Source organism: Phocoena phocoena, chromosome 9 (genome assembly GCF_963924675.1).
Source record: "Phocoena phocoena chromosome 9, mPhoPho1.1, whole genome shotgun sequence".
NCBI lineage: Eukaryota > Metazoa > Chordata > Mammalia > Artiodactyla > Phocoenidae > Phocoena > Phocoena phocoena.
Window position 1 is genome coordinate 82,871,220 of NC_089227.1, and position 24,489 is coordinate 82,895,708.

At 48.0% G+C, this 24,489-nt stretch overlaps 2 protein-coding genes across 12 annotated transcripts in view; one reads left to right on the forward strand and one right to left on the reverse strand.

Annotated features, from left to right (window-relative positions):
- The first annotated feature begins 4,836 nt into the window (after positions 1–4,836).
- On the forward strand, positions 4,837–10,027 carry IRF5 (interferon regulatory factor 5). Of its 3 annotated transcripts, none has more exons than XM_065883490.1 (8): positions 4,837–5,031; positions 7,008–7,197; positions 7,622–7,686; positions 8,176–8,209; positions 8,388–8,657; positions 8,885–9,277; positions 9,367–9,485; positions 9,782–10,027. In XM_065883490.1, the coding sequence occupies exons 1-8, from the start codon at positions 4,837–4,839 to the stop codon at positions 10,025–10,027; spliced, it is 1,512 nt and encodes a 503-aa protein (XP_065739562.1). The 3 variants fall into 3 exon arrangements, with proteins under 3 accessions (XP_065739562.1, XP_065739563.1, XP_065739564.1); XM_065883491.1 differs by having other exon boundaries at positions 8,436–8,657; XM_065883492.1 differs by lacking the exon at positions 8,388–8,657.
- A 5,851-nt stretch (positions 10,028–15,878) lies between these two features.
- The window catches only part of TNPO3 (transportin 3), an 80,982-nt gene continuing 72,371 nt past the window's right edge, over positions 15,879–24,489 (reverse strand). For 6 of the 9 annotated variants that reach the window (XM_065883381.1, XM_065883382.1, XM_065883379.1 and 3 more), the window contains one exon: positions 17,492–17,552. In XM_065883381.1, coding sequence (XP_065739453.1) covers positions 17,492–17,552 — 61 coding nt within the window. Of the gene's footprint in view, positions 16,171–17,460; positions 17,553–24,489 lie in introns of those variants that run through there. The other 3 variants (XM_065883384.1, XM_065883378.1, XM_065883376.1) reach the window with 2 other exon arrangements.

The following is a 24,489-nucleotide window of genomic DNA, read 5'->3' on the forward strand; positions in this document are numbered from 1 at the left end:
CGGTGATGCGGAAGTGCCGGGAGGGCGGGCGGACAGACAAGCGCGGCTCCGGGAGGGCGCAGCTCGGCCCCACCGCCTGGCCCGTGCTCCCGGGCGCAACCAAGCGGGCGCACCGCAGACAGGTAGGTCCCGGCTGCCGCGCGCTCCTCTCCGCGCCCGCGGAGCACCCGCTGGCGGCGGGAGGGGGACCGGAGCGGGGCGGGCGCGCGGGAGGGGTCAGCGCCGGCTTCTCCTGGCGCCGGAGCGCGGTGAGGGGGGGGACGCGGGGGGGTCGCGTAAGGCAGGGCGCGCCCCGCCGTTCTGGCGGCCTCCAAGATGCCTCCTACGTCCTGATTAGCGTGGGGTGCCCCGCACCAGCAGCCTTCGTCCCGAAGGCGCCCGGGGAGCCCGGAGGCGCGGGCGGCGGAGTAGGCACTGCTGCCAGGGGCGCCAGCTCTGCTGCTTCTCTCCCTTCGTCTCGCCACCGCCAAGGATGGGCAGCGCCCGGGCTCCCGGCTTGGGCCATGGGAGGAGCAAGCCCCGATTCCCCCTTTCTGTGCACTCCAATCCCTCTTCCCCTGGCACCTCTCATCCTTTCGAGTAAGAGAATGAGGTTTAAAAAGGTTCATCCTCCCTGGATCTTAAGGCCAATGGCAAGAATTCGGGCAGAGAGTGTGTAGTAAGATGGTGTCAGGCAGAGGCGCCGGCCGTCCTTCGACTCGTGGCCGAGAAAAGAAGGCGCTGACCCTCCTCTAACAGAGAGGAACCACGGGCGTGATACTTCTTAGACTAGTTCCCCCGAACTTAGAAACGAAACAGTTAAGAGTCTAAAAGTGGAAGGAAAGTGAGACCAGCGTGACCATGATGCGGGATAGGAGATGGTGAACACCTGCGCCGGGGTTGTCTCCGCGACCCCAGAGCTGCAGGATCCGGCACTCGGGATCAGGGGCGAGAGGGACTTTCCCGCCCGCGCCGCCACCCTGGGCACATCAGAGCGGGGACGAGGGCGGGGGCGCCACCAGCCAGAGAAGCGGTCCGAGAGGCAGACCCTAAGCCAGCGCCCCGGGCGGGGTAGGGGGGTGGTGGTTCTGTGGGCTGGCCCAGGAGGCGCGGGCAAGCTACCCGGGGAGCACCTGCGGGGGCGGTCCAGAGGGCAGGGCCGGGCCTGGGTTCCACGAGCGCCCAGAGCTGGGACGAGTGACCAGGACCAGTAAGGACGAGGGCGGGGCCGATGCAGGAAGCTAGAGCCCCTCGGGAGGGCAGCTGGGCCAGAGCAGAGCTATCGGGCTAGGGCGCTGGGGCTTCCAGCAAGTCAAGAGAAGCCATGGGAAACCACCCTTTTCTACCTAAAGGCCCCATCTTGGGGTTTTCCCCCTGCGCCTTGGCCTTACCCCAACGTGCGCCCCAAATGAAGCCGAGAGAAGCTTCTTTCGCCGCATCAGCTGCCCCAGAGCCTCAGCTATTCTCAGGGTGTGGTCAACTCACCATGAGAGGGCGGGGCTTAAGGTCTTGCCGGGGCAGGGAACCCCTTGCCTTCTCCAGGAGCTTGGTGTGGAGTTTGTGGGGAGACGTCTGAATCAGATAAACTCAGGAGGTGCAAGGGCTTTCTGATCTGCCCACTATTGAGGGCTGCAGAGCTTCCTCCCCTAGGGGGTCCCTGGTGCCCACAATGTTCCAGGCTCCTCTGGTGGCTGGCTCCTGGGACTTCAGGAGATGTGGGGCCTCGCCCCCTCAGGAGGAGCTCCTGGGCTGCCCCTTCACCTCTGGGGGCTTCCTCGGGTCCTCAGCAGGCCACACCTCCTTTGATGTTCCCATGGAAGCTGATGCATGCACTTCCGCCTTTCCCCTCTTCCGGTGCTCAAATCCACAAGGCTAGGTCTGAGGGCTGCAGACCGGCTCAGCTGTGAAGGATCAGGGCAGACCCCCTGACTAGCCTGCCCTCTGATGGAAAATCAAGTCCTCTTCCCAGCAGCAGGTAGGGGGTGTAGGATGGAATTTCTCAGGGCTGTGCTATAGCTTCTGGGACACCCTGGGAATCTGGGCGGCTGCTTCTACGTGGAGGGAAAGTAGGGTTGGAGCACAAAGGCACTGAAATTCGGAACTCCTGGCATTGGGATAGTCTGAATCAGATCTAAGCCTGTCTCCCTGTGGGAGGAAGCCACCTTGGGGAGCTGATGCTGAGCCTGGTCCTGGCTTGCACCTGGAGGCAGGCAAACCCCCTGTGGCTGAAGACCCTTCTGTGGCATGCTGGACAGACCCTCTCTTGGCCCTGGTCAGGCTTGTCATGGGAGGCTCTCTCCACAGCCCCTCCCTGTACTGCTTGAAGGGGTTGCACCTTACTGTCAAGAGGTCAGTGTTATAATTTCAACATCTTTGTGTTGAAAAGCAGTGTTGTTCCAGGCCAGGCAGTGTTCCTCTCCCTGATTTCCTCCTTGCCCTGGGCAGAGGACTCGACCTTTCTGGCCTCCCAGCTGCACCACCACCTATGGCACAGCTGCGGGCTGACCATGTGTGTGGGTCATCAGGAAAGCTTGCCTTGTCCTCTGTGTCAACAGAGCTTTCCTCTGTCCACCTTCTCTTAGCCAGAATGGCCTGCTACTGGTGACTGCCACCCTTCTATTCTAGGACCCAGGCCTAGAGGGTCCTAGAGGGTCCTAGGGAGGGTGGGGATGCTACAAATACATATTGGGTGAGGCTCTCCAGTGCTGTGAACCACACAATGTACAATGACTGCCAGTGGGCTTGAGGGTTGGGGGATGGGCCACAAGGTGAGAGATTGAGAATTTGGTCTGGGGGACCCAAATGTGATTCTCTCCACATCCCTTCCCTCCCCCAGCTCACAGTGAGTCAGGTTTCCGAGTTGTCCGGTCTGGCCACTTTCATTTCCCTTGGGGCTGGGTGGAGGCTAGTGCAGAAAAGGGAACCGAGCCACCCATCTTCTGAAGCCTGGGGGCAGGGCTGGACGCTCTCCTGCCTTCCCTGTCCCGGCCCAGCGCTGGGCACTGCTCTGAGGAGAGGCCGCACATGAGACACCTAAGCGACGTCGAGGTGGCACTTACCTGCCACAACCCAACAAGGTACTGGGGCAGGCCTGGGAGGATGGTGTGTGTGTGTGTGTGTGTGTGTGTGTGTGTGTGTGTGTGTGTGTGTGTCCCAGTGCAGGCCAGGAAGCCCGCCAGGGCTTGTGTACTCCCAGAAGCCATTGCTCCCAGCAGCAGTCCGGCCTGTGGTTGGGTGGCTTTAGCTGTTAGGAAGTTCTTCAGCCTGGGTCTAGTCTGTCTCAGTAGAGGCTGTCCGGGTGTTGACTTCAACCCTAGTCTCTTTGTCACATGGTGGTACCTCTCATTCCCACCCCACTGAGTGTTCACTTCACCTACCCAGATATCCCATTTCCTTCAGTCATTTCTTCCCTGACAGGCCTGCCTCCCTGAGACCCTCACCTGCATCACAGCCCCTGCAGCCTTCCTCTTGGGTCTGGTCTCACCCTTGAGTCAGAGGAGGATCCTGGGGAGAGCAGGGCTGGTTGTGGGGTGGGGATGGGGGGAATAAACGGCTGGAGGACAGATGCTTCCAACATCTGGTTGGTATTTCTTAAGTCCTATTTTGGTCCACTGAATGGCCGGGTGTCTGGGAGGGGGGCGAGTGGTGAGGAAGAAGAGCAGGAGGCACTCCTGGCCTTGAAGAGGTTTTGCACCCCCCCCCACCTGGAAGGTGAACGAGATGGGGAAGAGGCAGTGCGAGGCTGAGTAAGAGCCCCAAACCACTCATCTCAATGGTGAAGAGTTCAGGACCGCCCATGGCACTCTGGAGAGGGGCATGTGAGTGCTGGGGTGCCCACCCCAGAGGCCAAGTGTGGGCACCTCTGTTCCAGGAAGCACGACCTCTGGAAAAGACCCTGGCCCACCCCCTCCTCATCGCCACCACTCCCTCTCCATTACTTGTGGAGCATCTTCTGCGAGGGACAGTGGTACCAAGGAAGTGGGAGAGGAGCATGGTGCCGGGGCAGTGTGTGCCCTCTTACACACACGCTTGCACACCCATCTAACTCACATGTGCTCAGAAACTGGAGCCCCGGGCGGGAGGCAGCCTGATTTCTCATCGTGGCTCAGCTCTTTGTTCCTTCCTTGACCAGAGACAGAGTCCCCTCTGAGTCTCAGAACGGGGGTCTATGATGGCTTGGTCCTTTCTGTCTCTGACCCTGGCTCACAGGTTCTACCTTTGTCTTAGCCGGGTTTCCTAGAAGGTGGTTTGGTGAGGGGTTCTCTGGAGGAGAGGGAGGGAGCAGGGGTGGGGCAGGAAGAAATCTAAGCAAGGATGTGGCCTCAGCTGGAGACTGGCTTCAGCCCGAGCCCTTGAGGAGCCTGGGGCACACATTTGCTCCACCTGAAGCCAGGGGACCAGCCTTCCATCCCCGTGTGTCAGTCACCCACTGGCTGTGGGCTGTCCCCCCAGAGTGGAGGGGTGGGCCCAGCCTGGGAGTGAGGCAGCGAGGGTGGCTCTGCGCTGTGCCGGCCTCACAGCAGCGGGGGAATTGACGCCCTGCCTGGCACGGGGCGTCACGGTGGGGCACCCACAGCATCCACTAGAGCTGTACACCCCCTCCTTCCTTCCCCCCAAACACAAAGCCCACATGCAGGGACCCTGTGACAGGAAAGCTGGTGGCTGGAGAGGAGAACTGACTTGAGCACCTGGATGGACGGCAGTGACTCCGGCCGCCCGTGCTGGAGGAAGGGAAAGCCCTAAAGGCCCGGCCCGTGCCTCGGCCCCCCGAGCGCCCACACGTCCCCTGCTGCAGGGAACGGCCAGCTGACGCGCTGATGTGCTCCCCCTCTGCTCTCTCCGGCAGACGCCTTTGCCATGAACCAGCCTGCCCCCGCTGCCCTTCCTCCGCCCCGCCGCGTACGGCTGAAGCCCTGGCTGGTGGCCCAGGTGAACAGCTGCCAGTACCCGGGGCTTCAGTGGGTCAATGGGGAAAAGAAATGCTTCTATATCCCCTGGCGCCATGCCACGCGGCACGGCCCCAGCCAGGATGGAGATAACACCATCTTCAAGGTAAGCCCTGGACAGGCGTACCGCCTGGACCTCTGAGGCCCCCCTCCCTAGAAGAGAACTCCCTCTACATCTCAGACTGGCCACTCTCCTAGCTGCCTTGCTGCAGGTGACCCCAGTCCTGGGCTAAGGGGCCGCAGGCATCATCACAGTGCACATCTTTCTAACCTGATCCCCAGAGCAAGGTGAGGACTGAGGGACCCCCCAGGAGACCTTCCTGTAACTCTTTCTCTTCCTCCTTGTTCTTGTGTCATTTTCATCACACGTGAGTGCCTGTCCAGGGTGCACGTTTGGTGTACACAGACGCTAAAAGAACACCACAGAATTCCCCCTTAATCTTAATACTAGGAGGTAACTACTGTGAATATTTTTTGCTTACATTTCCAGTTTTCTGCATGTGTGTGTATATGAAGTGCAAACATGGAATCAAACCATAGATTCTATTTTATAACCTGTATTTTTCACCCAACATCAGGACTAGCTTTCCTCTCCAACAAATGCCACAGCACCTTTAGTGACCACTGAATGTTCCATTGGAGGGGTTAGCACACTTTAGTCACCCAGTCCCAGTTTCTGGACACCTCAGGTGGCTTTCAGGGTCTCTTGTGTTGAAGACCACGTTGCCATGGACACCCTCTAAACTCTTACCCATGGCACATCTTAAATGATTTTCTTTGGGGTTAGTTCCCCATTAAACATTTCTGGGTCAAAGGGAATGCTTTGTTTTAAAGCTTTGGCTATGTATTTCTTAGTCTTTGCATTTGGTATTTACCTTTTCAAGGTTCCTTTCAAATCCATTTCTTATTTTTGAATAGGTAACATGGTCATACAATTCAACATTTAAGAAGTGCAAAATGGTTAACAGCAAAAAGTCTCCCTTATGGGAGACTGTCCCCCAGGCACCCAACCCCCTCCTTTGGGGCAATTAGTATTATCAGTTTCTTGTTTATCCTTCCTGAGAGATTTTTGTGCATATACACGCAAATGTATACCTATGCTTTCCCCAACTTTTGACAAAAATGGTAGATGTTTACATACTCTTCTGTACCTCATTTCTTGAAGATTACAACATGTTAGTGTATCAAAACTTCCCTGTTTTTGTTTTTCTTGCTGCCCAGTATTCCATTCTACGGGTTAGCCATAATTTAACCAGCTCCCATTAATGGACATGTAGATTATGTGGGGTCTTTTTCTCTTGTAAACGGCTGCAGTGAATAACCTCGTACGTGCAAACTTTTGTGTGGATGCTTCTGCGTCCGTAGGATAAATTCCCAGAAGCCAAATTGCTGGGTTAAAGGGCAGAAACATTTGTAATCTTGATATCAACCAAACTGCCCTCCAAAATAATAACACCAGGAGTTCCCTGGTGGTCTATAGTGGTTAGGATTTGGTACTTTCACTGCCACCGCCCGGGTTCAATCCCTGGTCAGGGAACTGAGATCCCGCAAGCCGTGCAGCGAGGCCAAAAAATAATAATAATTATGATATTTATAATAATACCAACAGCTGAAGTGTACGGAGTCCATCCCAAGTGCAGACACAGTTCAGAGAGTTTATGTGCATTAGTCCTGAGTCTTCACCGCCACACTGCGAGGTAGGCACTGTGTTGGGGAGATCAAAGCAAAGAGAGGCAAAGTGACCCGCCCTGGCACACAGCGGGCGGTGGCAGATTCCGGATTCAGTTCTGCTCCAGATCCCATGCTCTTATCCACCATGTTACCCCATCCTCCTCAGAGACTGTACCTATTTGCCACCTTAGGACCAGTGAGTACAATGCCCTTCAAAGCACCTAGATTTCCTTTCGCTTGTTGGAGCCCCAAGGGACTGGCCTCCTGTCTCCCACCTTGCAAACGGACACTTGGGCTCCACCAGTGTGTCGCTGAAGGTTTCACCGCACAGCAGCGACTCCCACTGGCCAGGAGGGGCTTTTGTGAGGGGTGAGGTTCTCTGTGGTCGCCTGTCTGCTCTTCCTGACCTAGGCCTGGGCCAAGGAGACAGGAAAGTACACCGAGGGGGTGGACGAGGCCGATCCGGCCAAGTGGAAGGCCAACCTGCGCTGTGCCCTTAACAAGAGCCGTGACTTTCGCCTCATCTATGATGGGCCCCGGGACATGCCGCCTCAGCCCTACAAGATCTATGAGGTCTGCTCCAATGGCCCCACTCCTGCAGGTATCCTGTCTGGCCCTGTGTGGGACACCGGGGAGGCTATGCAGGAAGGGCCAGGGGGCCCTCCAACGAGCAGTGGTCGGGGGCATGCTGCTAGGTCATAACATCCAGGGCTCCCAGGAGTGGATCATTTGTGAGGCCAGGAATGGCTTGGCACGGACCAGGCCCCCAGGTTTGTCTTCCTCAACCCATCCTTGTTCTTGGTTCTTGGCTCCAGTGAATGTAGGTCGGGTGGTCCAGGGAGCAGAGTGCCGTGGGGTCAGGGGCATCCCTAGTGATTGCTGATGGCTGTGCGGCCCTTCACTCACTCTGTTCGGGCAGCTCTGGGCAGGGGGAGAAGCCACAGCAGGAGCTGCCACATGGAGCCCTGGTGGCCTTCCTCCTCCTCCCCCACTGAACTCCTTCTTTTCTCTCCCTCACTCTGCAGAGTCACAGCCCAGTGAGGATTACACTCCCGGTACAGGAGAGGAGGAGGAGGAGGAAGAGGAAGAGGTGAGCTCCGGGGCCGCTCTTCGCAGCGTCTGCCTGCGCTGATGCTGTGGGCCTTGCTAGGGCATTTCTGCTCTCCTACTCTGCTGTAGGATGGAGCAGTTCCATTCCTCTGGAGCCCTGCTGCTGTTTCTGCAGCTCTTCTCTGAGTTTCTTCTCTCGGGATTCTGGAGACAGGAACAAAGTCACCACCTTGAACCTCCCTGGGACTTTGTTGGTATAAAGTATGCTCACACATGGTCTTGCCCTCAGCAGTTGGGGCTTAGTAGGTATTACCACCTGCAGAAGGCGGAAACTGGGGCGCTGAGAGCCTACTGACGTGCCTGGGATGGCCGAGCTGGGCCTGGAGGCAGGTTCTGGCCTCGCCTAAGCGGAAGACCAGGGAATTGCCTTGTGGGTCTCATTCTTTAGCATCAGATCAATTTAATAACCTGTCCTCCCTTCTCTTTCTCTGACCTCCTCCCTCCTCCTTTGCCTGTGTCTTCCTTTCAGCTCCAGAGGATGTTACCAAGCCTGAGCCTCACAGGTGGGGCTGGGAGGCGGTGTGGTTGGGGGTTTAGTATAAGGAGGAGCTGCAGGTACCACAGGTACCTGGGAGGGGGCTGAAGGGAGGCTGGGGGGTGGCCCAGGGCTGGGAGTAGGTGGGCCCGGGAGGCAGCTCCTGGAAGTGGCATTGAAGCTTTGTCCGCCGCCACCTTCCGTAGAAGCAGTGCAGCCCGGTCCCCCCATGGCACCCTATTCTTTATCCAAAGAGGATGTCAAGTGGCCACCCACTCTCCAGCCGCCTGTGGTGCTGGGTCCCCCTGCTCCAGACCCCAGCCTCCTGGGCCCTGCCCCTGGCAACCCTGCTGACTATGGGGAGCTGCTTTCTGAGGTCCTGCCAAGCCCACAGCCTGGGACCCTGGCTGCCAGCCTGCCCCCCACAGGCGAACAACTCCTGCCCGACCTGCTGATCAGCCCTCACATGCTGCCTCGTAAGGACCCCGGGGGGTGCTGGGCCGGGAAAAGCAGCACTGGGAACGTGGAGGATGACGAGGAGAACAAAAAAGCCCACGCCAGTCCCTGCTTGGGTGGAGGAAGGAAGTGGGAGAGCTGAAGATGGCCTGGCCATGGGGCAGAGAGGGCAGAGAAAGTCAGTGGGCTGCGGAATGGGGAGGCGTGGGGCTCACGGGTGGGGTGGGGCTGCCCCTCTGCCCTACAGTGACCGACCTGGAGATCAAGTTCCAGTACCGGGGGAGGCCACCCCGGGCCCTCACCATCAGCAACCCCCATGGCTGCCGGCTCTTCTACAGCCAGCTGGAGGCCACCCAGGAGCAGGTGGAGCTCTTTGGCCCTGTGAGCCTAGAACAAGTGCGCTTCCCCAGCCCCGAGGACATCCCCAGCGACAAGCAGCGCTTTTATACCAACCAGCTGCTGGATGTCCTGGACCGCGGGCTCATCCTCCAGCTACAAGGCCAGGATCTGTATGCCATCCGCCTGTGCCAGTGCAAGGTGTTCTGGAGCGGGCCCTGCGCCTCAGCCCATGGCTCGCACCCCAACCCCATCCAGCGGGAGGTCAAGACCAAGCTCTTCAGCCTGGAGCATTTTCTCAATGGTGAGGGCCCCATGTCGTGTTCCTCTTGGTCTCCTTTCATCCAGGGGCATGGTGCCAGCCTCTGATTAAGGGTCTCAATCTCAATGCAGAGCTCATCCTGTTCCAGAAGGGCCAGACCAACACCCCACCACCGTTTGAGATCTTCTTCTGCTTTGGGGAGGAGTGGCCTGATCGCAAACCCCGAGAGAAGCTGCTCATCACTGTACAGGTATACTCCCACCTCCCACCCCCCAACCCTGCTTTGGTTTGAATATTGGGGAATCCTGGGGCTAGGCCCTTGCCCCACCCAGGGTAGAGGCGCAGGGCCCTCTGGGTGGTGTAAACTCAGTGGTCAGAGTTAATCAAGGATCAGTGCTGCCCACACATAAGCAGCCTTTTTATGAGGTAGAAGTTGGTGCCCCATCTTCCTGGTGGATGCAGCCCACCACCTGACCCCTGCATGCACAGCTGGGTTGGACAGCCCTGCCAAGGTTCTCCCTGTCCTTTCTCCTCTTTGCCCCCCAGGTGGTGCCTGTAGCAGCTCGGCTGCTGCTGGAGATGTTCTCAGGGGAGCTTTCTTGGTCGGCTGATAGCATCCGGCTACAGATCTCAAACCCAGACCTCAAAGACCGCATGGTAGAACAGTTCAAGGAGCTCCATCACATCTGGCAGTCCCAGCAGCAGCTGCAGCCTGTGGCCCAAGCCCCTCCTGTGGCAGGCCTCAGTGCTGGCCAGGGGCCCTGGCCCATGCACCCGGTCGGCATGCAGTAATGCGGCTGCAGTGACTGGCCCAGGCTTCCAGGGTGGCTGTGCAGACTGATGTGGAGGTGCGATGGCCTCAGTGGGCACCTGGTGGGCGGCAGGGTTCTATCTCTGGGTTCTCTGGAAGTGGATCTGGGTCACAAAGAAGAGGGAAAAGAGGCCCGAGTTCCAGGTTCTCCTTAGAAGCTGACGGAAACTGGAAGCCAATTTTGCTTTGAGGACTCTGTCTTCCTGGATATGCCTCTCCTGGGCTGGGTGGGGGAACTGGGGGAACTGAGCCATCGGCACCAATGAGGAGGGAAAGAACTCCCCCTGGCTCCAGGGGGCCTAGTTGTACAGAGGGAGTTGCCCCAGAGTGACCCATACTTGTGGTTGCCCCCATTTCTTCTGGCAAAAAGAGCCAAGTGCTGTGGGTCAGGTCTCCCTGGCAGGTCCTCTGCAGGGCATGGACTGGATATTGGGGTTCCCTAGCTTGAGCCCCACTTCCTCATCTTTCTTCCTCCAGAGACAGAGATGAGCACTTAGGTATTACACCAGATACTTAAGGCTGGCAGCTACCTCCCTTCAGAGTCTAAGAACCTGGGGTAGAAAGTGGAATTTTACGTATTTTTGGATTAATAAATATTAAAAAACAGACTCAGCTATTATTTTCCAGTACCGTTTGTTCCCATGCTATTCTACTAGACCGTATGTCTCATACCAGCTGGCCCTCTTTCCCCCAGCACCTGCCCTCCTGCTCTGGGGCCGCCGACACAGGGAGGGCTCGCCTTCCAGGCTGATGAGTCAGTGGGGCCTTCATGAGCACTCAGCTGGCTGGCTTTGCTTTCCAGGAGGAAGCCGGCTGAAGCAAGGGCGTGGACTTTTAAATGTGTGCAGAATCTAAAATCCTGTCCAAATCAATTCCCGTAAGAAGTGGTGAAAAAGGAAGGGCTGGATTTCAACTAGGGACCATTACAATCTGTCACCCTCATGTATACTCATATGCTATTAAACATATTAGGACAATGCATACAAATTGGTAGCTCACTGTTTGAATCTGGCTCATAGACGTTAATTTTCTGACCTGAACAATTCTGCTCTCATCTTTTTATTAGGGAATGTTTTAAACGTTTGTGAAAGTAGGGAGAATGGTATGAAATTCCCATGTAGTAGCTCCAACAATAATCAATTCGTAGTCTTTCTCATCTAAACTCCCAACCACACCCCCACCCTGAGATTATTTTGAAGCAAATCCTAGACCTATTTCAGGTATAAACAGTATATATCTCTAAAAGACAAGCACGTCCTAAAAAAACGACAATATCGCACCTAATTAATTCTTATCAAATATCTAGCATTTAAAAATTTAAGACAACTAGAGAGATTTTATTCCCTTGCCATTTAATTGTGGAAGAAATTGCATTTTTTGTTCTGCATTTTGTTTTTGCCTAGATGCTCCTGACTGCATCTGTTGTGTTAACATATTTTGTCTCCTGTGTTTCCTGTAAATTGGTACTTTGATCTGGACCCTGGATTCTAGAGGCTTAATTGGATACAGGTTTTTGTTTCGACTACTTTTGACTTGTGGGTATTGGAATTGTTTCCGATCTTTAGTTATTATACATAACGTTGTAGTGGATAGGCTTGTGCATATTTATGTATTTTCATATTTTTGCCTGTATATCTTTAGGATGGCTCCACAGAAATGGGATTTCTGGGCCAAAGGATAAATGTGTGTCTAACTTTGCAAGATATTGGCAAAATTCTGATAAATCTCTGAGCGTGGCTGTTTCCCCACTGTCTCAACAGGCTATAGTGTCAACTTTTTGGATTTTTGCCAACCTGATAGGTGAGAAATAGTATCTCTACCATTTCTCATTATGAACAAGGCTTAGCATCTTTATATGGTTAAGTGCCCTGGGCAGATTTTAGTGATTTTTTTTTAAATAAACAAATTTAGAATAGTCTCAGATTTACAGGAAAGTTGCTAATAGAGTGCCTATATAACCCACAGCCAGTTTCCCCAGTTGTTAACATCTTACATTATAACTTACATTACTATGGAACATTTGTCACAACTAATGAAACAAAATGAATACATCATTATTAACTAAATTCCATTCTTTATTCAGATTTCATTAGTTTTTATCGCATACTCTTTTTCTGCTCTAGCATCCCATCCAAATGATCACATTACATTTAGTCATTATGTCTCGCTAGCCACCACTGGTCTCACAGTTTCTCAGACTTCCCTTGTTTTTGATGACTTAGATGGCTTTGAGGGTACATTTTAGAATGTCCCTCATTTGGGATTTATCTGATGTGTTTCTCACGGTTTTTGTAAGGAAGACACTGAGGTTAAGTGTCATTCTCACCAGTCATATCGAGTTGATGAATTACAAAGCTTGGCAGGAACATCTGACTGACTTCTGCAACACTGCAGGAAGCTCAGTGGCTGCTGAAAATCTTCCTTGGGCTTCTACTTATATTTTGATTTCTTAAAAATAAAACAACAATGAAAGCAGAAACAAAAAAACAGCATACCTGCCATCATTTCTTGTAGATCTGTGTGTTGTAGCCAGTGGTGGATGAACACTACCCCTCCCCGCCCAAAATAACAGATACTGTTAAGTTCCAGAGCTTAAAGGCAGGACAACGCGTTGCTATGCACTGCTCCCTAGCTACGCTAAAGTTCCGGTTGGTAGTGGCCTCTGCTAGTGTTTAAGTTGGAATCCACAGAGTACTGATGCTCATGGCCCTGGGGATGAATACACCCCTCTAGCACCCTGCAGTTTACCTTACATCCTTCCTGCAGGCCCCTCATCCCCACCAAGTTCATCCTTGTACCCAACAAAACATTCCCTTTTAATTCAAGACTCCTTCCCCTTAATCAGCTTTTCACTGACCTAAAGAACTTTTCAGTCTTTGTCGAGTAGGAGAGAAATATTGACAGCTTTTCCCCATTTTTGTCAGAGGAATGTTCTCACAGGCAACTTTCTCATTTGCTAGTAATACATCTCACAAAAATCAGGCATACCTTGTTGCATAATCTTGAATGTTTAACTTTTCTGGATTTTGGCTTTCATCCCTGTAAAACGATTTAGCACCCAGGCTACACAAGATGGACACATACTTCGCATTCATGAGGTCTTGATGCCATTCAAAAGTTCCTGTCTTATTTATCTTACATTCTCAGTTATTGATCTTTATAGAACAGGTACATAAAAATTACAAGTTACTTTAGTTTAGTACAATCTTGCTGGGAATAGCCCCAACGGGTGATTTGTGTTTCACATAATCATGACTAAAATTTCTTGGCTAAGTCAATCACGGAAATAAGGGAACAGATCCATGGGAACTTTCTGACTTAGGTAAGTTCAGGTGCTTACTTAGGTAAGACTCTCATTCTACTCCCACTAGACAATGTCAAGCAGGAACACAATATCTACATTAGGGTACCTGATCCCAAACAGTTCCCTGTTAAATTGAAATTAAGGTGGGTATCCTTGCTATGCCCAAAAGTAACAAGACTACTTGTAAGAATTAGTCTGAACCAATCTGTTAACACTGAAGAGTAAGCAGTGAGAACCATTAATAAGAGTTCTGGATTTCAAAGCTATAGCTGTGGAGAGGATGTTCTTGACATACACTAGGATATGTATTCCAAAGGCTACTTTTTAGTGGCTGGGGAGAGTTATATTAACCCTTCCACATGTTTTCCAGTCCTAGACACAGCTTTTGGTGATAAAAGCCAAAATCCTTAAACAGAGAAAAGTCAACTGGTCATTGCAAGGACCTAGGGTTGGACTAGGCTTCAAAGTTTTACTGTCTAACCAGAAAATGAGCAGGATGGTGAGGGCAACGTGCTGATCCCCAGAATCTGATAATCTTACTCCAAACACCGTTCCATATTCAAGTTTTTTTTCTCCCCTTCCAATATTGCCTTTTTAGAGAATCAAACTCTGAGTACCATTGATGTTATGCAGGGAGGTTTGTTTCATGGATTCCAAATACTAGATGCAACTCTGTGGTCAAGGTTATTAGCTCAAAGCCCAATTACTAAAATATACTGTGTGATCTCATTTATATAAAACTCAAGAAAACGCGAACTAATTCACAGTGATGGAAAGCAGATCAGTGGCTACTTGGGCATGGGAAAGGGTGGGAAGAGGCACGAAGAAACTTTTGGGAGTAAAGGGTATGTTCACTATCTTTTCTCTTGTTGTGGAGCATGGGCTCTAGGCGCGTGGGCTTCAGTACTTGTGGCACACGGGCTCAGTAGTTGTGGCTCGCGGGCTCTATAGCGCAGGCTCAGTAGTTGTGGCACACGGGCTTACTTGCTCCGCGGCATGTGGGATCTTCCCGGACCAGGGCTCGAACCCGTGTCCCCTGTATTGGCAGGCGGATTCTTAACCACTGCACCACCAGGGAAGGCTATTACCCAACACAGCCAAAAATAAATAAATAAAATTAATTAAAAAAATAATTTTTTACATACATACATACACAGGTGTATCCTATGTCAAAGCTTATCAACTGTATACCTTAAACATGTAAACCTTAAACATGTACAGCTTATTGCATGTCAATGATACTTCATTACGGGGTTGTTTTTTTTAAGATCAAATAAGTACTCAGTAGGTTAGGAAACAATCTACTTGGGTGCCCACTGTAAAAAGAATATGCTACATTTTGTTTAATATGCCAAGTCACCCAACCTCCTTCCCACTGAGGCCATATGAAAGGACAGAATGTAGCAGGAGGAGTTTTAGCGTAAACCAGAAGAATAAAAGATGCAGAAAGAGCCACTCCCCTGAAATATGAAGGGTCTGGGGCAGTAATGGCAGGGGCCTGAATTTCAAACTCTGTACTCAGATGCCTATTAGAGAACAACTAAGACTATTCACTCAGGAGGTTTAGCCATACCATTTCAGATCTATGAGGCAGTGAAATGAAGTAAAAACAAACACTGATTAAATTTTTAAAATTTATTGGTTTTTTTTTTGGTTGCTGTTGATTTGTTCTTGTGATGGCTACAACACCAGACAGAACAGTGCCCTAATATCTAATGCCTGTGCAGGGCTGCAACTCCTTTAAAATATTAGGACTTGCTTTGGGCCTCCCTATTCTGCCTCACTCCCCATGAAGTCAAATAATTTCTGCATTTTTTAGTAAACTACAGTTAGCCCTGTAAACACTTGTTTCCATTCTCCCACCCTCTGTTTTCCTCTCTCATGTCTATGGGTGAAAAATTAATTGAAAAAAAATCTTAAAAAAACTACAACTTAGAATATATATTTATATCCCACTCACCCTAATTTTGGCTCTTCTCTCCAAAGATGACAACAACCCAATGTAGGTGGGAAGTGGACTTAAGAGACTGAATAGGGTCAGGATGGGGATATACATGAATTTTGGCCCTGGCAGGTCCTAGTATCATTGATATGACCATGATATAAAACAAAACAGGCTCCTTGCTTATTTCTCCTTGTCTGAAGAATTCTAAAGGTGAGAAGAAAACAGTTGGGACAGTAGGAAAAATTTCTACTAACTTTCATTAAAAGAGGAGGGGGAGGGGAAAAGGGAAAGAAGAGAGGGTGGGAGAGAAGGAAAGGACAAAACAGCAGAAAACCTTAAGAGATGATCCTGACCCTTTCCTTCCAATTGCAGTTATTTAATTCATTTGAATTCCCACTTCCCTAAGTAAACGTTTTTGTTTCACAGAAGGTTTTGTACTTTTATTTTTCTGTGTGCACACATGCATGTTAGCATGTGTGTGTGTGCGTGTGTGTGTAGGTACGTGTACGTATGTGTGCATGTCATTTGCTACCAGGAGAATGTTTCAGTTCTGATTTCAGTTTAGTTTTCCTTTTTTTTTTTTCTTTTTTATTTCTTTAAAATTATTTTTCCTTTTAGAAACAAGTTCACCAGGAAACCAGCTCACCTCCCACCACGCTGCACAGGCCGCAGCCATCTTTTTTAAACCGTGCTGATTTTCCCTCACACCCCCAAACAGGAACTCCTCGGGATGGCCTTGGAAGGCTGGAGTCTCTCCCTGTCTGGCGGGAGGCCCTGGTGGCGGTGAAGGCCCCTCTGCCACAATGGAGGTTTCTGATTGTGGGACACAGTCTGGTTTTTGTTTTCTTCCTGTCTTCTAATTAAAAAAGACATTCCTGACAAAAGAGAGAAGATAGTCAATAACTGTGGTCCAGGAGACAGCAAATACTTCAGAAAGTCAACCTCAAGACAGAAGTTTCTATACTTGCTCAGGCACCTCATTCTGGCCTCTGCTGTAAGAACTCAGTTTAAAGAAAAAAGAAGTTGGATTTTTTCACTTGTGATTTTAAAGGAGCTACTGTTTTAATGAAATACCGTCTGTGGTGCTTTTCCAATTCTGAGTGTCCTCAGTGATAATATGTGGGGGTAAAGAGTAAGCCAGCAGGTCCAGGCTGCCCACTCCAAAGCCAACCAGAAAACCTCCATTTAAGTCTTTTAAAGTATTGGGGTTTCATGCAAGATTTTATTTTGAAAGAAGGCTTTGCCTACTAAGAAAAGGTTTAAGAGCCACTGATTTAGACTCTACTATTACAGACACTGCAAAACCTGAGGATCCCAAATGATATCACTACTCATCAAAGAACCAAAGTTTAGAAATAATTTCTGGTATGGTGAGGCATTGCTCAACAGCATCTTCACCCGCAAATTCATTTAATCACAAAACCACCAGTGAGAGGGCTGCACATTCATCAAGAATTGCCTCCAGGGAGAATAAATTCTGCTTAAGACATCAAAGGGTGGGCTTACAGGAGAGATGCCTTTCTTCTTTCAGTCAAGAAACTGGCACCCAGATCCCACCACCCAGTCCTTTCCTTCCTCAGCTAAGCTTCTTGCTTTACTTCAGAATCAGAAGCAAATGGAGAAAACTGATGATCAGGGGCTAGACACAGAGGCTAGCTCTTTTCCTTTACCTCCTGCCTTGGTCAAAAACCTAGCATTTCAGCGTTAAAATTGTAAAAAATGATAAGAACAAGCATCTTTATTTATCAAATCTGAAAGATCAGTTTTAGGAAGGCAGTGCCATGTATCACGGTCTACTTTACGTCAGCACTGTTTTCACCAAAGTTGCCAGGTTGAAAAATATTCATTTGTTACCACACATACTTACCATGCTAGAAATATCTGTAAAGAGAAGAGGGGAGGAATTATCTTTTTGAGATATTCTGCAACAATAACTTTCTTATGGGGGTAAAACTGGCATCCAAAAGAAGCTGACAATTATTTGGCTGCCTTGACCCAAGAAAATCAGGCCTGTGCCTTTCTCAGCTGTGCAGCAGCGTTAAACTGTTAAGTCCTTCCCTGACTCTAGCTATAGTACTAGTCCCATGATGGGCATTAAAAACCTACGCCTATCCCCAGGTACTTCCAACAGCCAGGGGAAAAGCTGGGAACTATATACCACTCACCTGGGTGACAGGCACAGTGCAGGAGTATGAGCTATCGAAACAACCTGGTGAAGTCTCGCAAGGCCCAGCAAACTTGTTTACATTCCTCAGCACTAGAAAAGAAAAGGTAGGTTGGTCCCTGACTCATGAGAAAGATATAATATGTTGAAAAGCAACCACAACCTTGAGGTATACCGAGAACTGTCCCAGCTCTGCTCTCTCCATCATCTCTTTGACCCCGCTTTCAATCTTTCTGTAACTCAAGAGTAAATATTAACTATTGTACATGAGAATAATTATAAGCTGTGTGGTTGTTAAAGAGTGGGTGTTGGAGAAAAACTGCTTAGGTCTGAATCTTGGTTATACTGTGTCCTTGAGCAAGTTACCAATCTGCCTCAGTTTCCTCATCCATTATCTACCCCATGGTGTTCTGAAGATTAAATCAATTCCTATATGTAAAGTGCTTAGGATAATAGAACAGTGAATAAAATAGTATTTGACAAATGTAGGCTGCTACAACAAGAAAACTTGGCTATTCCCTGGCGGTCCAGTGGTTAAGACTCTGCGCTTTGGACTTCTCTGGTGGCGCAGTGGTTAAGAATCCGCCTGCCAATGCAGGGGATGTGGGTTCGAGCCCTGGTCCGGGAAGATTCCACATGCTGCGGAGCAACTAAGCCCGTGCACCACAACTACTGAGCCTGCGCGCCACAACAAGAGAAGCCACCACAATGAGAAGGCCGCACACTGTAACAAAGAGTAGCTTCTGCTCGCCACAACTAGAGAAAGCCCGCACACAGCAACAAAGACCCAATGCAGCCATAAATAAATAAATAAAATTAAAAAAAAAAAAAAAAAAAAAAAGACTCTGGGCTTCCACTGTAAGGGGCACGAGTTCAATCCCTGGTCGGGGAACTAAAATCCCATGGCCAAAAAATCAAAAAACAACAAAACCTGGTTAAAGTCCTTGACATAAATAAAAGAAAGCCAGAACCCTCAAAGTAAAAAAGCAAGCATATTCACCTAAGGTTGATCATTTTAACTCTATGAACTGAGCTAACTTAGGTACCCTGGTTTCCTCATTCTTTCCCAAGAGCAGATTTTGTTTATAAAGCCCAGTCCAGAAAGTGAGTCTCAATAAGCGATTTTCTAGTTGAACAGGCTGCTCAAGGTTTCCTCCTGTGGGAGGAGGAGGGAGAGGAGAGAGGAAAGGGTTAAGGCATGAAGAAAGGGAGGAGGAGGAAGCAGGTCTTGGTCCTCAGGCAAGCAATGAGATGCCTAGGTGGCACGAATAACCCAATATTCATTTGACCCTGTTTTTTCAAAAGGCTTCCTTTATCTAAGATTGTCATCAAGAAACCAGCTGATGCCAGCTTCATTCTTTTTTGTCAGTCTTCATAATAGTTTTTGGTAACTGAACATGAGGCTAAGCTAAAAACAGTGGAAAAGAAAGCACATCCTAATATGCTCACCCTTCTGTGGCCCTCTCTTCGGCTCAGAAAAATTAAGGGAGCACAGCCTATAGCCTAGCATTCAGTGTCAGAAGAAAGCTCTCTCTCCTTGTAATGGTTAAAAGTCAGGGAGGGAACCATTAACAGTGATTCAACATAAAAGAAGGTAATAAGAGCTATCTCCTTAAGAGCCTACATCTGGATTTCCCCAGCTATTATAAGGTCTGAAACATCACTAAGAACCTTGATTTAGACTCTAGGACTTGATTCAACAGAGGCTTTCTTCTAGTCTCCCTCCATCCTAAAAATGTAAGGAAAGTAAAGAAGGTCTTCTAGTTTTATTGTAATTCTGCCATTTGCTCTGTGAATTTAACATGCCTCAATAAAAGCATTACATTTCTCTATTTCCGAATCAATACTGACTATAAGGAGGCAGCCTTGGTGAGTGAGCCCGATCACTCCTGCTTCCCAATGTCACGAAGGTGGAAGATACGTAACCCCAGAGAAGTCACTGTGTGGTGTATTATTATAAGGGACTAAGACGACAGGAAAGAGATAAACTTAGGATAATGCTGGAGACTCAAGATTCTTTTGCTATCTTAATGCCTTACATGTTGTTCAATACTACCCTTCTTCAACCAGAAATCATGGTTAAATCTGGAAGAGAAATGATAACTACACTCTTAGCATCTTTCGTAACATGAGAAAAAGTATTGAAACCAAAATTCAAGTACAGGAGAACTGTGGTGAGACACGGTGAAATGAGCGATAGGCCACAATCTCTCGAATCAACTCAGCTTCTGCTCCCAATCCTGTCAGCAACTGCTCTGGTGTCAAGCGCTTCAGCCAAATGTTTAACTTAAGTGTCCCTGGTGATTAAGCCCAAAGAAATAGATTTTTAAACAAACAAACAAACAAACCTCCTTAAAAACTAGAACTATTTTCTGTTACTGCCTCAGTCCTCCCGGCACTTAACATTTCTGCGTTGTTTTTATATTCATTTACACTTATTTATTTATATTCATTCATTCATTCAAAACTGCCACTATTTTTGTAGGTTCTATTTTCTGGCTTCTAGTCCCACCATCCCAATCCTTCCTATACTTTTTTTAAAAAATTAATTTATTTTTTTCACTACGCGGGCCTCTCACTGTCGTGGCCTCTCCCGTTGTGGAGCACAGGGTCCGGACGTGCAGGCTCAGCAGCCATGGCTCACGGGCCCAGCCGCTCCGCGGCATGTGGGATCCTCCCAGACCGGGGCACAAACCCGTGTCTCCTGCATCGGCAGGCGGACTCTCAACCACTGAGCCACCGGGGAAGCCCTTTTTTTAAAATTTTAAATAATCCAAGTATAGTTGATTTACAATGCTATGTTAGTAATTTATCCCTCCCTGATCCCTTTCCCCTTTGGTAATCATGTTTGTTCTCTATGTCTGTGAGTCTGTTTCTGTTTTGTAATTAAGTTCATTTGTGTCATTAGACTCCACACATAAGTGATATCATATGGTATTTGTCTTTCTCTTTCTGACTTACTTAGTATGATAATCTCTAGGTCTATCCATGTTGCTGCAAATGGCATTATTTCATTCTTTTTTATGGCTGAGTAGTACCCTGTTATGTATATATCACATCTTTATCCATTCATCTTTACATGGACATTTAGGTGGCTTCTGTGTCTTGGCTATTGTAAATAGCGCTCCTATGAACTACTGCACTATTGCATGTATGGGGGTGCATGTATCTTTTCGAATTATAGTTTTCTCCAGATATATGCCCAAGAGCCTTCCACTATACTTTTGAGTAATTTTATGGTCACTATTCCTCAAGCCCCGTAATCCTAGTGGTGCGCTGAGAAGTGCAACCCTTTTCATCTGATGTGCATAATGGAGAGTAACCAAGCTCTAACTAATGACTTCAGCAACAAGACACCCCCATACTGGCCCATTCTAGTGTCAATGCTCCCCATGCATGTCTTTTTATCTTGAGATCCTCATGCAAGTGATAGTCACAGAATAAATACCAAGACAGGAAAATGGGAAATGATGGCAAAATTTCTTCTAGACATGATTAGTGGTATTTGGAAAGCAAGAATGATATTTCAGAATGAAAAATTCCAGCTTTCTTAAAGTTAGCCAACTAAAAATGCCAGGAAATTAATTAATTACCAGTACCATTTGAGAAACAGGCTTGGACTTGCTGAAATGACACTGAACCAGTTTACCCTCCCTGCTAGGATGGCAAACAAAATAGCATGTTGAGGCAGGAGTAACAGGACCTTAAAACCGAAAGGGAGACTGAGTCATGCATGGAACAGAAGGTTCAAGGGCAATACACATACCAGAGAAAGAGAATTACTAAGAGGAGCTGAGCAATCTCAAATCCTTTCTCTAGCACCTCAACATTACCTCTTACTTCTGTTCATTTCCCACCATTATGTCACAGCCTACTATAGGAGGAGCTGCAAAACTTGTTTAGCAGTAAGAGATCAAGTAGTCCAGGATGGTAAATACCTTATTGTCCCATATCACAGGACAAAGATCACAGATATTTTTGTTCAAAGCAATACATTATTTGGGTTCATTTTCCTAGCCTCAAGATTTTCCTTATACTATGGAATGTCCATGACTTTTATTTCAGACTTACACTTTGTTTCTACCTGTCATATATTAGCCTGGATAAGGAAATATGAGCTTGGTGGAAACTTATTCCAGAATGTGTGGGAGGTTGCCTTAGAGCTGAAGGAGACATGCTCTAGCTAGTTTTGCAAGTATGTAATGACATTCTGGCAGGTTCTTCTCCAAGGAAAAAGTTAACTGATCACCTACTATGTACCAGATCGTCTTTAAATTTCCACTTGGTATTTCACAATAACCCTATGAGAGAGGTATTACTAACCCTATTTTACAGATAAATAGGCTGCAAAGTAACAGTAAGTGGCAAGATTCAAACCTACAGCCTTGACTCTAAGCCCAGGCCTCCTTTGAGGGTTCTCCTCAGGCTCTCATTCGCTCTAATCTAGAGTCAATATGATCCTGCCCTTCTAATGAACAACACTAGATAAAATAGAGCAAAACAGAAGCAGGGAGAAGCAACTGTTATACTTCTTTCCCCTGAGACAGTTTGTAGGTACAATATTACTTCTACCGGGAAGATTCATAGTAAAAAAAGATAAAATAGTTTTTTACGGTCATCCCAATAAATATATGCCTACCTAGTAGGGGGAAATCCACTCTTTTGGCAAAATGTGTCATGAAGGCAGTCACATGCTATTTTAAAGTCATGCGTGTCACTTGATCTATGGCCCAAAGTCAGTTACTTCCGGGACATGAAGTTAGGCCACTTAGTAAACTACAAAAAAACAGCACTCAAAGATTTGGGATTTTACCATTAACAGAATTATTGGAAACTCTTGGGAATAAGAAAGTAAACCATTTTGGAGAGTGACAAGAAATCAATTCTCAGAAAAAAAGATTAGCATTTAATTTTCTCTCCCTTTTAAAAACTAGGTCTGGGGGCTTCCCTGGTGGCGCGGTGTTTGAGAGTCCGCCTGCTGATGCAGGGGACACGGGTTCGTGCCCCGGTCCAGAAGGATCCCACGTGCCGCAGAGCGGCTGGGCCTGTGAGCCATGGCCTCTGAGCCTGCGCGTCCGGAGCCTGTGCTCCGCAACGGGAGAGGCCACAGCAAGTAAGAGGCCCGCGTACAGCAAAAAAAAAAAAAACCAGAAAACTAGGTCTGGTTTTAATTGTAAAAGCATACCATGCTCATGAAAAAAATGCAAATAGCACAGGTTATGAAATGAAAAGTTCTACTTACATATCTTTTCAGAAATTTACTATTCATAATAAAGTAGCTTGCATATATATATACCATACATAATAGAATAGCTTTTAAAAGTACAAATTGGTTCATTTACAACAGCATCAAAAAGAATAAAATACTTAAGCTATAAAATGTTGCTGAAAGAAATTAAAGATACCAATAAACGGAAAAACATCTCATGTTCATGCACTGGAAAGCCTAATATTATTAAAGGTGTCAATACTATACAAAGTGATCAGATTCAATGTAATCCCAACGACGGGCTTCCCTGGTGGCGCAGTGGTTGGGAGCCCGCCTGCCGATGCAGGGGACACGGGTTCGTGCCCTGGTCCGGGAGGATCCCACATGCTGTGGAGCGGCTGGGCCCGGAGCTTGTTCTCCGCAGCGGGAGAGGCCACAGCACTGGGAGGCACGCGTACCGCAAAAAAAAAAAAAAAAAAAAAAAAAAAAATCCCAACGACATTTTTTTGTGGAAATAGAAAAATCTATCCTAAAATCCATATGAACACAGTTCTCCCAGTTGTGCTGGTATTCACTGTGGTCATGCAGTTACCTTGGCAACGTGTACATTGCTTTTTTGGCTTTTAATGTATAGTCAGTACTATAAATTTTCTGTTTTGAGTTTTGTAACTTTGTAGCATTTTAGATAATGTCGTGTTTGTACTTTGTTGTGTAGAGTAAAAGGATTGTGTTGAATAAACCTAGGATTAGAGTGAAAAAAAAATTCATATGAAATCTCGAGGGACTGCGAATAGCCAAAATACTCTTGAAAAAGAACAAAGCTGGAGGTCTCAATTTACCAATTTCAAAACTTATTCAAAGCCATAATAATGAAAACAGTACGGGACTGATATAAAGACAGATACATAGACCACTGGGATAGAATAGACAGTCCAGAAATAAATCCCTTACGTATATGGTCAAATGATTTTTCAATAAGGGTACCAAGACCATTCAATGAAAAAAGGACAGTGCAGGGAAAACTGCAAAAGGATGAAGTCAGACCCTTAACATACATCACATACAAAAATTATCTCAAAATGGATCAAAGACATAAATGTAAGACCAAAAGTATAAAACTTTCAGAAGAAAACATAGGGGAAAAGCTTCATGATATTATATTTTGTAATGATTCCTTGAATGTAACACCAAAAGCACAGGCAACAAAAATAAAATAGATATGGAGAAATTAGAACCTTGTACACCGTTGGTGGGAATGCAAAATGGTATAGCTGCTATGGAAAACAGTATGGTGGTTCTGCAAAAAAAATTAAACATAGAACTGCCATGTAATCCAGCAATTCCACTTCTGGGTATATATCCAAAAGAACTGAAAGTGGGGTCCTGAAGTGACATTTGTACGCTCATGTTCATGGCAGCATTATTCACAATAGCCAAGAGGCAGAATCAACCAAATGTCCATCAAAGGATGAATGGATAAATAAGATAGGATATATACATACAATGGAGTGTTATTCAGCCTTTGAAAGGAAGGAAATTCTGATACCTGCTACAACATGAGTGAACCTTAAGGACATTATGCTAAATCAGTCACAAAAGGACAAAACTGTATGATTTCACTTATATGAGGTATCTAGAATAGTCAGAAAGTAGACCGATGGTTGCTAGGGGCTGGAGGGAGGGAGATACGGGGAGTTGCTGTTTAATAAGTATACTTTCAGTTCTGCAAGACGAAAAGGTTCTGGCGATTAATCCCACAACAATGTGAATGTACTTAACACTACTGAGCAGTTCACTTAAAAATGGTTTTAAAAAAAAGGT